The following is a 14,881-nucleotide window of genomic DNA, read 5'->3' on the forward strand; positions in this document are numbered from 1 at the left end:
AATGAAAATAATTTTAAATTATTTATTTTATTTTCTGTTTGTTTCTTTTCACTCAAGATTTTGTGAAAGAGCAGAGGGTCAAATGAAAATAATTTAAAATTATTTATTATATTTTCTGTTAGTTTCTTTTTGTTCAAGATTTTGTGAAATATGAACAGTGTCAGCTCATATGAGCAAGGCGGTTGACATGGAGCCATGTGTAAAGCCTGTTGTTTTCCAGACATGACTAATATGCTGGTGTCCCCTGCTGTGCCAGTGGCATTCTCCAACCAGAAGGCGCCGGTCTTCCCTCCCCCATCTGCAACCAACTCCCAGCAGCCTCAGGACAACTTCCCCTCCTCAGGCAGAATCCTCCTCCAGAAACTACGCAAGAGTAAACGTGAGTACTGTCTTCCTGGGACAGTCTGCCTTGTATGGTGGCTTCAGCCAGGGTGATGATGATACTGATGCTGTGATGGGGATGATGATGTTGGTGTAGTTGATGTTTGTTGTTTAATGCTGCACTCAGCAATATTGCAGATATATGACGGCGGTCTGTAAATAATCGAGTCTGGACCAGACAATCAAGTGCTTTTCATCATGAGCATCGATCCACACCATTGGGTTGGTTGGTTGTTTGTTGTTTAACGCCGCACTCAGCAATATTCCAGCTATATGATGGCGGTCTGTAAACAATCAAGTCTGGACCAGATAATCCAGTGATTGACATCATGAGCATCCATCCACGCAATTTGGATACGATGACATACATCATCCAAGTCACCGAGCCTGACAACCCGATCCCGTTAGTCGCCGCTTACGACAAGCATAGTTGCCTTTTACGTCAAACATGGGTTGCTAAAGACCTATTCTACCCCGGATCTTCACAGGTCATGTCGTTGATGGTGATGATGGAGGTAACCATTGTGATGATGATGGTGATGACAGTGGTGGTGGTGATGCTGCTGCTGATTATAGTGACCTGCCCAAGTTTAGCAGAATTCTTTTGTAAATAATGTTTAGACTCAATGAAACACACATCAAGCTGTCATACACACCAACAATAAAATTGCTCAAATCGCTGTGCTATAGGTGTGACAGAAATCTATGATTGACGGTCCCAAGCCCAGATTCTCTCATTATGAATCTAGGTATGTCACCTCCATGTTTACCTGCTTGTCGGTTTCACCAAAGTGGTAGACGTCTCATCCATCCTCCATCGTTTTGTGTTTTCCTCCCCTTTCAAGCTGACACGCCTTGATAAAACTGAAATACTGTTAAAAACAGTGTAAAACCCAACTCAATGATATAAGCTTATAATGTTGCTCGCCCAGAGCTAGAGATAAGCTGCATATTTTCATATAATACCCTCCAAAAATATTCAAAACCCAATTCCTTTCAAGCAACTTGCGTACAAAATCACATGCATTAAATGAAAAACTCAAATGTATAAACACAGCACGCATAAATACTCAATGAAGCTTTTTCAGCATGCGTACAAAAGTGCTAATTTCCAAAACACAATTACAAACTAATTTACATCCCGAGTCAAGCCTATATATTTAGAAAAGTTACCTACATCTAAAACATTACATCATTTATTTTAAAATCTTAAAATATTCACTCATTTGGGGAAAAACCCAATAGAGTGATGATTAGAAGCGTTAAAAATTATTAGTTACCCAAAGCAAAATGTAATAACTAGGGCTGCAACGAATAACCTATGAGGCAATTACGATTCGTATCACGAATATAAGGTAATGAATACGAATATTAATTCACAAATTTAATGATAAGTCAGTAGTTGATGTATTATTTGTTATATTCAGTGAAACATTAACAGCATAAATTATTTGACATGGTTTGTTAATTATCTATATTATACATTCACATACTGAACTTGTCCAAGTACCAGTATCTGCTCAAATGCTACAATGACCAGTGACCAAATTCCTGTCAAATTAAATATTATAAGAGTGTTGTCTTTAAAGAAATCTATGCATATCATATGTTCTTATGGTTGTTTTAAGTACAGGGTATGTAAATGGACATGATTGCATATTCATAAATATTTGATTCTAGTGGCCACAAATAACGAATTCGATTCATGAAAGGATACGGTTCGATTCACCGAATACGCGAGTGAATCGTAACGGCCCTAGTAATAACCCAATTAAAACAGAAAGCCTAGGGTTAAAACTCAATTGCTCAAAAGTTATCTCGTGCACTGCTCAACGGTGCGACCATCTGCACTCAGAAGCCAAGTCATGTTGAATGATTGATATAACTTGATTGGGCATAAACGAAAGGGGTTTAAATCATCACGAGAACTAGGCTTGTTTCATTGATAAATCATAGTCACACTTCCATATATGGCACATGCTTCTTAGGAATGGAGTGACAGACAGTTGACTTCATTTCTTGGAATTTGTCACGCGAGGTAGATCTAGTGCCAACTTTTGAAGCATCGATAGGCCTAGGTTTGATGAAATATTCAAGTCACAGCCGAGGCTCACACACTCTCGATAGGGAAAACTTTGTTGAGACATAACAGTCGAACTACAACAAATATGACTTTTAATGAGTCATAGTATGACATTAATGATATATGTATCCATTCCCTGTCAACTAAAGTTTGTTTCAAGGTGTCAGTAGCAATAATCTGACTGTGGTTGCTGTAATAAACGTGAGTTGTGTGATCTAGCGAAAGGGGTTTAAGTCATCATGATGTAAATCTTTTCATTGGTGGGTGACCATGATAACTGAAAAGACCAAACGTTTTTCAGAAATGTTAATTCCATGTACAATGCTTGTTGAAACTGCAATCAACAATCACACAATGTTGTTTTTCATCAATGATTTGGTTTCAATTTATGTTAACATTTTGCTATTTTTCCAGCTAAGACTGCAGATGAGGTGCTGAAACGCTATCTCAAAGTGGAACCCAAACCTCCAAATGAGGTACGTATGGCTTGTCATTGCTTCATAACTTCAAGACCTTGTAGACTGCCTCCGTGGTCTAATGATAGAGTGTCCGCCCGGAGAGCGGAAGGTCCAGGGTTTGATCCCCGTCGCGTCATACCAAAAGACGTTAAAAGATGGTACTTGTTGTTACCCTGTCTGGCGCTCGGCATTAAGGGGCTAAAACAAGGACTGGTCGGCTCTGAGTGGGGTATTCATGTTAAACTGTGGCATGGTATCTCAGTAAGCTACCACTATAAATCAGTCCGGACTAGTACAAGTAACTACACACATACATAATGCATACACGTTGCTATATAAGTGCAATAATCTTGGACATGATGTTAAACCCATTTCACCTCACCTCAAGACCTTGTATAATCATGACCAATGAATGAAGCTAAGACTCACATGCTTTTTGCCACCAACAATGACACACCAATTTGTTCAAGTCTTTGATATCCAATTTTAAATATGATTGTCAGGGCAACCATATTTGAATAAAACTATTTATGACCTTGTTATGACGATGCTCTTAAATTCTCTCAAAGGCATATTGGTGGTTAACTTTGGCATGTATTTTTCTCTATATTATGATGCGAATGTTGTTCAAATCATTAGATTTTAGTGTTAGGTTTTAGTCCTCAGTATGTAATGCAGAAAATATTTGAACATCAATGCTGACAGCAACTGTTTTTAAGTGACTGTCTTTTTTTACTTTTAACCTTTTACACTAGACTATATATCCAGGTGAGCTACAGTGACTGATGCTCTATTTTTTTTAAAAATGTGAGGCTGAGGGCCTTTCTTTTCGTATATTTGAGAGAGGAAAACAGTGTTCAAGGCATCTGTCATCTTCCCGAGGCAAGCGTTTCCACTAGTCTATATCAAAGCCATTGTTCCAACCTTTGCCACATCAAGCCAACTTTTCTTGGCTCAACCCACGCGCAACCTTGCGTAGATAATGAGTTGTACCCCTTGTAATGAAAACACGATATCCAGTCAGATAGCTGTTCTTATCTCGTACGGCTTCACAGAGATGGCGACTACCATAGACGACGACCTAGTCAATCAGAAAACGAAAAATTCGCAATTTCAAGACAAATACAGGTAATTGGTGAGGGGTTTAAAAGGTGAAACAGACATATTCATGTCAACAAAGACAGGCAGCGGTAAATCTCTTTCGTACGAATATGTACCAGTCGTGGATGTTGATTTTGTGGACCGTTCTCTAATTGGACTATCAATATGTGCGATAGTCCAATCATATTTAGCACAGGAAAGTGGGCTTGGTGTGGCAAGAGTGGAAACAAGACTTTGATAATAAGGCTAGTGGACGCTCTTGCCTCGGGAAGATGGACGTCTGTATGTTGACAGATGTGAGGTGAGGTGAAATTGGGTTTAACATCACGTCCAAGATTATTGCACTTACATAGCGATATGCATGTACATGTGTGTGTATGTGTGGCTGCTTGTACTAACTGATGCCGTTTTATAGTGCTAGCCCACTGAGATACCATGCCGCAGTTTAACATGAATACCCCACTCAGACACAGTATACTGACTCCGAGCCGACCAGTCCTTGTTTTAGCCCCTGAATGCCGAGCGCCAAACAGGGTAACAAAAAGTACCATCTTTTAACGTCTTTTGGTATGACGCAGACGGGGATCGAACCCCGGACTTTCCGCTCTCCGGGCGGACACTCTACCACTAAACCACGGAGGCGGTCTTGACAGATGTGATTCGCATGAGGCAAGAGTGTTTTGTAAAGAAGGAAGGGAACACAGTGATTTTCTTCGTCTGTATAAATACTTGGGGACACTAAAATGATGATGGTGATGGTTATATTATTCCAGGAGTGTTGTGTCTGCTATTCAAATGGTGGTCTTATTGTTCTTTTGTATCTGGGGGCACGGGTGGCCCAGTCGTCTAAGACGCCGCGATTTGCTGTGCAGAGTTTCGTACCTTGGGCACACCAGAAACCTATGATTGTGGGTTCGAATCCCGGTTCGCTCCAATTATGTTTCTAGGTTTGTTAGCACCATACCCGTGCTCGTGGGTTTCACCGAAGTGGTAAACGTCTGAGACCTGCATCACTTCAGGCTTTCCTCCCACATTAAGCTGACACACCTCGATATAACTGGAATACTGTTAAAAACGGCGTTAAACCCAACTCACTCACTCTTTTGTATCTGCTAATCAAGTGATGGTTCTGTTATTCCAGGATTGTTGTATCTGCTAATCAAGTGATGGTTCTGTTATTCCAGGACTGTTGTATCTGCTATGATGCGTTGCATGAAGAGTCAAGTTACGGAAGTGCTGGAGATGAAGACCACCAGGTTGTCTCCCTTCTCAAGTGTACCCACATGTTCCATCGCATGTGTCTCAATGCTATGTATGATAGTGGTCACAAGGTGAGTTGTCTCTCTTTAGCATTCATATGTGACCCCATCGGGGGTTACTGTTCCACTCAATACCCCTCTTCAGGCAGTTGCAGTCCGTGTTACGCTGCATATTGTTTTTACTTTGTGTTCCCTCTATATTTCGCCATCATCTTCTCTGTCAGTCTGATCTCCAGGCCCTTTATGACCAACTCGGGGGCACAGGTGGCCCAGTCGTCTAAGGCGCCGCAAATCGCTGTGCAGAGTTGCGTCCCTTGGGCACGCCAGAAACCTATGATTGGTTCGAATCCCGGTTCGCCCCAATTATGTTTCTAGGTTTGTGAGCACCATACCCGTGCTCGTGGGTTTCACCGAAGTGGTAAACGTCTGAGACCTACATCACTTCAGGCTTTCCTCCCACATTAAGCTGACACGCCGCGATATAACTGGAATAATGTTAAAAGCGGCGTTAAACCCAACTCACTCACTTTGGGGCAGTAATAACACCAATACAAAAGGTACGATACTCAAGGATTTCCCCTCAAATAACAATTTATGTATCTTTAAAGATGGGTCTAACACATATCTACATCCTGCAACTGGCTCATACTCTTCTATGGATTTATCTGTTGCTGATGCCAATCTGTTTAATGAATTCGAATGGTCAGTCCACAATGACCTTTGTGGAACTGACCATTTTTCCACTGTAATTTCAACCGTAAATCCAACTGATGCTCCACCATCATCAACATGGAATTTTACAAAGGCCAGTTGGTATTTATTTCACACATGCACTCAAAGATTACAGCCTGAATTATTTCTAAATGTTAATGATCCTATTCAAATTTTTTCTGATGAATTAAATATAATTGCTGATGAAGGTATACCAAAGTCCTCTACAGTTCCACATATCCACAAACCATGGTTTAACACTGACTGCAAAAAAGCTAGAAAGGCAAGGAAGAAGGCAGACAAATATTTTTATATGCTACTGTCATTCCTATACCTAAGCCTGGTCGAGATCATACCGATCCCTCTAATTACAGATCAGTATCCCTTACTAGCTGCGTTTGTAAGACTATGGAACGTATGGTAAATAATTGTTTAGTTTGGTACTTGGAAACCAACAATCTCATTATTAACATTCAATGTGTTTTCCGCTAAAATTGTAGTACCATCGATCATTTAGTACGTTTAGAATCTTTTATTAAAAATTCCAAAATATATAAACAACATGCTGTATCAATATTTTTCGATCTCGAAAAGGCATATAATACCACATGGAAGTGTGGTATTTTCAAAGATCTTCATGATTTTGGTTTAAGGGGCCATTTGCCTCTTTTTGTATCTCTGTTTTTAAAAGATAGACAATTTCAAGTTCGTGTGGGTTCAACCCTGCCAGACCATTACAATCAGGGTGTCCCACAAGGCAGTATCCTGTGTGTCACATGTCCTGCTTGACTGTGTTGATAATGTGGCATAATGTGTACATTGATCTAACAGTGGTTTTTCACTGTTTCTACTCTTAACGTTGCAGGATGGCAGCATCCAGTGCCCAACATGTAAGACAATCTATGGTGAACGCCTTGGAAACTGTCCCCCTGGGGAGATGGAGTTCCACCCGATCCCTCACACTCTCCCTGGCCACCCTGACTGTCAGGCCATCAGAGTTGTGTACACTGTCAACCCAGGAATACAGGTGAGTCTCCACCCCTCACACTCTCCCCGGCCGCCCTGACTGTCAGGCCATCAGAGTTGTGTACACTGTCAACCCAGGAATACAGGTGAGTCTCCACCCCTCACACTCTCCTCGGCCGCCCTGACTGTCAGGCCATCAGAGTTGTGTACACTGTCAACCCAGGAATACAGGTGAGTCTCCACCCCTCACACTCTCCCCGGCCACCCTAACTGTCAGGCCATCAGAGTTGTGTACACTGTCAACCCAGGAATACAGGTGAGTCTCCACCCCTCACACTCTCCCCGGCCGCCCTGACTGTTAGGCCATCAGAGTTGTGTACACTGTCAACCCAGGAATACAGGTGAGTCTCCACCCCTCACACTCTCCCCGGCCACCCTGACTGTCAGGCCATCAGAGTTGTGTACACTGTCAACCCAGGAATACAGGTGAGTCTCCACCCCTCACACTCTCCCTGGCTGCCTCAACTGTCAGGCCATCAGAGTTGTGTACACTGTCAACCCAGGAATACAGGTGAGTCTCCACCCCTCACACTCTCCCCGGCCGCCCCCGACTGTTAGGCCATCAGCAATTGTGTATACTGTCAACCAAGTAGACAGATGAGTCACCACCCTTCACATTCTCCATGTCAAGCCATCAGATTTTGTTTCAGTGCCAACATGTTTGCATTGTGATTCTAGGGTCCAGAGCATCCTAATACTGGCAAGAGATACTCAGCTCGTGGATTCCCCAGAGTGGCTTATCTTCCTGACAATGAGAAAGGGAGAAAGGTGAGTGGCAGCGTTAGAAATTGGCAGTAGCCTTGTAGTCCTTGCCAAGCTACCTAATAGTTAAGTATCAAGGACTTGTAGAAAGTTGCCATTTTTAAGGGTTTGTCTATATGTTTTCATTATAAGGACTTGTAGACAGAGTCATCTGTAGTCGCCCCTGTTCACTTGATCAATGGACAATGTGTTGTGTACATTACTTTGTACCAGTACCCCAATGGCTTTGAATTCTGGGGTTCTGGGAAGAATAGGCCAGATGAGGTCCCCAGTACCCCATGCTTGTCTCCCTGTGGGGATTCTAGGGGGAGTCCAGGGCAGTCTAGGTTCCCAGTACACATGCTTGTCTCCCTGTGGGGAATGCAGGGGAGTCCAGGGCAGTCTAGGTTCCCAGTACACATGCTTGTCTCACTGTGGGGAGTCCAGGGCAATCTAGGTTCCCAGTACACATGCTTGTCTCACTGTGGGGAGTCCAGGGCAGTCTAGGACCCCAGTACACATGCTTGTGTCACTGTGGGGAGTCCAGGGCAGTCTAGGTCCCCAGTACACATGCTTGTCTCACTGTGGGGAGTCCAGAGCTGTCTAGGTTCCCAGTACACATGCTTGTCTCACTGTGGGGAGTCCAGGGCAGTCTAGGTCCCCAGTACCCATGCTTGTCTCACTGTGGGGAGTCTAGGTCCCCAGTACACATGCTTGTCTCACTGTGGAGAGTCCAGGGCAGTCTAGGTCCCCAGTACACATGCTTGTCTCACTGTGGGGAGTCCAGGGCAGTCTAGGTCCCCAGTACACATGCTTGTCTCACTGTGGGGAGTCCAGGGCAGTCTAGGTCCCCAGTACACATGCTTGTCTCACTGTGGGGAGTCCAGGGCAGTCTAGGTTCCCAGTACACATGCTTGTCTCACTGTGGGGAGTCTAGGGCAGTCTAGGTCCCCAGTACACATGCTTGTCTCACTGTGGGGAGTCCAGGGCAGTCTAGGTCCCCAGTACACATGCTTGTCTTACTGTGGGGAGTCCAGGGCAGTCTAGGTCCCCAGTACACATGCTTGTCTTACTGTGGGGAGTCCAGGGCAGTCTAGGTCCCCAGTACACATGCTTGTCTCACTGTGGGGAGTACAGGGCAGTCTAGGTCCCAAGTACACATGCTTGTCTCACTGTGGGGAGTCCGGGGCAGTCTAGGTTCCCAGTACACATGCTTGTCTCACTGTGGGGAGTCCGGGGCAGTTTAGGTCCCAAGTACACATGCTTGTCTCACTGTGGGGAGTCCGGGGCAGTCTAGGTCCCCAGTACACATGCTTGTCTTACTGTGGGGAGTCCAGGGCAGTCTAGGTCCCCAGTACACATGCTTGTCTCACTGTGGGGAGTCTAGGGCAGTCTAGGTCCCCAGTACACATGCTTGTCTCACTGTGGGGAGACCAGGGCAGTCTAGGTTCCCAGTACCCATGCTTGTCTCACTGTGGGGAGTCCAGGGCAGTCTAGGTCCCCAGTACACATGCTTGTCTCACTTTGGGGAGTCCAGGGCAGTCTAGGTTCCCAGTACACATGCTTGTCTCATTGTGGGGAGTCCAGGGCAGTCTAGGTCCCCAGTACACATGCTTGTCTCACTGTGGGGAGTCCAGGGCAGTCTAGGTCCCCAGTACCCATGCTTGTCTCACTATAGATTTGACATGTTTATTTTGTTGCTAGGTCCTGAAACTGCTGACAATAGCCTGGCAGAGAAGGTTGATGTTCACAATCGGTGTGTCCACCACTACAGGGGAGGGCGATACCGTCACATGGAACGAGATTCATCATAAAACAGAATTTGGCTCAAATGTCTCGGGGCACGGCTACCCAGACCCCAACTATCTGAACAATGTAACCATGGAGCTGGCAGTGCAAGGTGTTTGTGAAGACGATCTGAACTCTTAGACTCTGACCTTGACCTTGACCTTGTCACCTTGACCTCATCTCCCATACGCTCACTGTGATGTTTGTTATGATAATAGGATGTACGTAGGTTTAGTCTGTGTTATTATTATTACAATTATAATTGTAATTGTTTTAAGTTATTTTGTCTCATGATTTCTGTTTAGTGAACGGATTATACCACTCTTGTTAGAGTATTTTGACTATAGTGCTTCGTTATGTTGTAGCCCTTATTTTCTTTGCTCACCTGAACTTAAACCTTGAGTGAGCTTATCTCATGGCAGAGTCGGATAGATGACCACAGCCATGCTTGGAGTTGAACTCGCAACCGAATGACCATTATGTTTACAAACAAGTGACCACTGTCGTGACGCCAAATACACTTACTTACCCCCGCTAAATGACTTTCTTTGTTTGTCAATTTGAATTTCTATTTCATTAAAACTATCATGTAATATAGTAAGAATGTAAGGGAGAAGTTGGTTGATTTTCCTAATAAAATGTAAGGCCTAACCTGAAGACAGAACTGTATCACTAGTTGATTAATTTCAGCTTAAGGTGTTGAAAAAACATATCATATCCTAGAGTATCATTATATTTATATAAAAGCAACATTCATTGCAATGTGTATTAGGGCTGGGACGAGTCCAAATTTACTACCCGGGTACCCAGCCCTCTATTACCCGACCCTACCCGGGTACCCACTGTAGGTCTCAAGAGTTGAGAACACAATGTCTAATTGGGAATAGTTTAACTGTAGCCCTGGCAAAAACTGTTTAGATACATGTATGAAGCCAGAGACCATATAATAGATATGTGGTCTCTCAGGAAACAATCAAATCATGCGTACACTGAAGTTGACTGAAGCTTTATCTTTACTCAAACATATACAAGTCAAAAGGAATGTGTGCATCATCAGAAAGAAATGGGAACAATAGCGACTTGTAGTCTCTAGTGAGATTTTGTCATTAAACAATATGTCACGTGACTAACCACGGGTCTGGGTAGTACTGTGGGTACCCAGGTCCTACCCAGGACCCACCCAGGACCCACCCGACCCGAGTACCTGAGTTACCCGTCCCAGCCCTATGTGTATCCCAATATATACTTCATGATGCAGTGTAGATATTATAGTCATCATTGCAAGATTTTGTGCTCAGAAACCTTGGTTGAAATAATTTTGATAAAACCCTCAGTTTAAGTAAGATCAATTGTCACATATTTCTTGTAATTGACACAAGGAAACGAATAATAATATAATTGACTGGCATATTGTAGAACATTACCACTCTAATGCTACCCTATCCTATGTTATCAAGTACAATAATTTAATTACTCGTTTCACAGATCTGTCACTTATACGGTTGGTTTTAAGCCAATTTTGAAACAAAACTGTGACAAGAAATATTGATAAGACACCATACACAATGCAGTAATATATCTAATCATTCATTTATTGTATATTGAGAACATTTTTTGAATTCCTCCTGATTTAAGTATTGGGCTAAAATTAAGACAACCGGGTAAATACCGGGTATTTAATTGATCTTTTTATGTTTTTTTCTATGCAGTAAGTAGTTACTCTGTATATGTATATGTTGTAGCAGTTTAACTGCTGAAGGTGAAAAGCATTACAGTGTATATTAAATTCATATTAAATTAGAATGGCCATATCTCAATTTATGAAATGATTTGTTGTCTGAATGGTTCATCTGTGTTGAGTTTGAGGACGTGTATGTCTACAGATGAAGCGATGATTATGTCATGTACCACTGACGAATGTTCATTCTGTATCATTGTTTATTGTTACTTACACTTTTTACACAAATAACGTCTTCAGCAACCCATGCTTGACGTAAAAGGAGACTCGCGGGATATGGTGGTCAGCCTCGCTGACTTGGTTGATGCACTTCATCGTATCCCAATTGTGTGGAGCGATGCTCATGATGTCAATCACTGGGTTGGCTCCAAACTCGATTATTTTACAGACCGCCGTCATATAGCTGGAATATTGTGGAGTGTGGCGTTTAACAACAAACTACACAAATAAATGTTTTTCCATTGTTTGCACAGACCTCAAGGTTAAAGGGTTCAGCATGAAAACATCAGATAATGTTGAATATTATGAAATGATGTAAGTACAAATGTATGAGTATTCCAGATAAATATTTATAGGAATAAGTACATGTATTGGAGTTAAGAAAGAAAAATGGTTTCAGACATGAGAACAGCAAAACTGTTTTTTGGATGAACATCGCCAATCTTTGGGGGTTTGGGGGAAAAAATTTATAACAAGGATTTAGATAAGTGCATTTTATGCTTAAAAAAATAATAGAATTGGTTCTCAGGCAATGTTTTTTTGAAAATATAGTGCGGGTGGCAGTGTCTTTTTTTCTTTCTTTTTTTGGGGGTGTGTGTTATTTAAACTAGTATGTAACCATTAAACAGTTGTGTAATCAATAAGCAATTGAGTACGATCGACCTGGGAAAGGGCCTCCCTACATAAATATATTCCCTGATGAGCAAAATACTGGAACACAGTATTTGACTGCCGTTGGACTTGGAATATTTAAGGATTTTTTGGTGTGTCATTTTAAAAATGGAAATAAAAACAAAACATGTGGTAAACTTTATAATGATGCGGGCGATGCGTGAGAACCGAGACTATTTTTTTTTTAGCCTTACATCATTCTTAGAGGGCAAATCCTGGAATTCCAGGAATCCAAGGAAAGTTGTCTGTGGTTTCTTCAGTTACCTCATGTAAGATTACAGTATACTACCGACATTCTGCTAAGACGTCCAGGTGTTTGATGACTGTTCGATACTGTGGGTATTGTATGAAAGGAAAAGGAGCCAGAGTAACAAAGGTACAGAAGCTCACCTTTGGTAAAACTTTAATAAGGATGTGCAAGACAAGCTATTGACATTTTCAGGTAATCCATACACTCCTGTGATAACCTAATCATGCAAGAACTGCATGCCCCAATCAAAGGAATGTGCATTTATATATCTTAGGTGACTTCTTCGTGCTTGCTAGGCAGCACAGGTGGCCCGTCATCTAAGGCGCCGCGATTCGCTGTGCAGAATTGTGTCCCTTGGGCACGCCAGAAACCTATGATTGCGGGTTCGAATCCTGGTTCGCCCCGATTATGTTTCTAGGTTTGTCAGCACCTTACCCGTGTTTGTGGGTTTCACCGAAGTGGTAAACATCTGAGACCTGCATCACTTCGGGCTTTCCTCCCACATTAAGCTGACACGCCGTGAAATAACTGGAATAATGTTAAAAGCGGTGCTTGCTTAAAAGCCAGAGATTTGAGTTCAAATCTCTGCTTGGGTAGATGTTGTGGTGCATAAATAGGCTCAGATTGCATAAAACGCTATTCTGTGTTCAAAATAGGCATGAAAGTCAAGGGGTCCTTGTCATAACACGAAGTTAAAGATTTAGTGATACTAAATACAAATACCCCAAGGACCCCCAAACAGCTATCAACATTTTAGGTGCTATTGAAGATGCTATTGAAGGTGTGTGTACATTCTTGAGTTCACTGTGAAACTGGAACTGTTGGGTATCAGAAGGCTTTAAAGACGTTTTGAGTCAATCCATTACCTATGTTCAGCAGTGCAGATGAAACTAAAAGTCACTTTGTCTGCAAGAGTTTTTTTTTATCCTGATGGGGTACCTGCGAAGATCCAGGTTAGAATAGGTGTTCAGCAAATCATGCGTGTCTTAAGAGGAGACTATGCTTGTCGTAAGAGGCGACTAACGGGATCAGGTGGTAGCTTGCTGATTTGGTTGGTGCATGTAATCGTATCCCAATTGATTGTATCGATGATCATGTCAGTCACTGGATTGTCTGGTCCAGACTCGATTATTTACAGACCTCGGTCATATAGCTATGTGCAGCGTTTAACAACTAACAAACAAATCCTGACGGGGAAGTGATTTGCCAGCTTGACACTTTACAACACGTTCTTTCTCTTAGACAGCACTTCAGTTTAACCTTGTTTCATGATGTCAGCACATTATGATGATGTGGCATGCTAGAAAGTGAATGTTTAAATGCAAAATATTGGATGACATGAAAAGAATACACACATGGTTTATAGACCTTATAATGTACACAATACACCCTAGCAGATATCCTTCTTCAAAGTGATCTATTTTGACATGAGGGCCCAAATGTCTCAAGCATTCTTGTTTGTGAATTGCCTATATGAGAAACTGAAACATCTATTTAGGTGAATTGTGGGCATATATTTGCTTTAAGTGTATCATTAATTTTCAGAAGCATTCATCTAAATAGGGATTGTCAAATAGTTACAACCATTTGGATGTAGAAATAGCTAATAAATTTAATATTTTGTGTGTATTTGTATTTTTGAGAGTTATTCCCCAAACATACGCAGTTCTGTCCCTTGAAGCGTCACCAACTTAGGGCAACCCTTCTCCTTTGTACATAGCAACATTTTTATTCATATACAAGGTTTGATATTCCTGCATTTAATGTCAACATGATTTTTTTCAAAGGATGCAGTTATCTGTAATAGTGATACCTGCAATAAATCTGTTGAAATGTATATATATATTTGTATTTTGTTTAACATGATCCTGCGATAGTAATCGATCACTGTACCAATATTGTTGACATGACGGTGATTCAAGTGAAACCTACAGGGTTGTGGAAGTACACTGTCAAAACATGTTTCTCCAGAACTATAGGCACTACAGTTTTGTATTGTATTTTGTGGGCCTTGAGAGTGGAGGTACCAGAAAAAGTCCACAACATTTATGCTTTCTTCTGGCGCTGTGTATAGAGGGTTCACATGAAAAGTGATATTCCAGCCCAGAGTCTCCCCAGGTCAGCTTGCTACAACCATGAGATGCAGATTACTCTTCATTCTGCTGTAATATGGCCACCAGCTACAGATAACACCCATTCAAACCAAGTCACAGGATTAAAAAAAACCCCAACAATTTCCACCTGTATTCTTTAGTTTCTTTATTCTGTCCAAACCGGATGTCTCAATGTTAGGAATTATAATACAAAATGTACACAAAATTAATGCTTTTACAAAATGTACTTTTGAACATACATCACTCACTCAGGCATACAGCGTAACAAATATATACATACTACAAAATATCGATGCGTACTACACTCAACTCCAGAATTAGATCTAGTACTTAGTATGTA

The 14,881-nt window shown here is 41.9% G+C and overlaps 1 protein-coding gene across 1 annotated transcript in view; it reads left to right on the plus strand.

Annotated features, from left to right (window-relative positions):
* LOC139456277 (E3 ubiquitin-protein ligase DTX4-like) overlaps window positions 1-14,203 on the plus strand; it is a 34,558-nt gene extending 20,355 nt beyond the window's left edge. Inside the window, exons 4-9 of the mRNA XM_071237901.1 lie at window positions 221-379; window positions 2,879-2,940; window positions 5,208-5,354; window positions 6,859-7,020; window positions 7,698-7,787; window positions 9,465-14,203. Of these exons, the coding sequence (XP_071094002.1) occupies window positions 221-379; window positions 2,879-2,940; window positions 5,208-5,354; window positions 6,859-7,020; window positions 7,698-7,787; window positions 9,465-9,689 (845 nt within the window). The 3' untranslated portion in view covers window positions 9,690-14,203. The remainder of the gene's footprint in view (window positions 1-220; window positions 380-2,878; window positions 2,941-5,207; window positions 5,355-6,858; window positions 7,021-7,697; window positions 7,788-9,464) is intronic.
* Window positions 14,204-14,881: the final 678 nt, after the last annotated feature.

The sequence above is a fragment of the Haliotis cracherodii genome, unplaced genomic scaffold (genome assembly GCF_022045235.1).
Source record: "Haliotis cracherodii isolate W230 unplaced genomic scaffold, xgHalCrac1.p SCAF_11, whole genome shotgun sequence".
NCBI lineage: Eukaryota > Metazoa > Mollusca > Gastropoda > Lepetellida > Haliotidae > Haliotis > Haliotis cracherodii.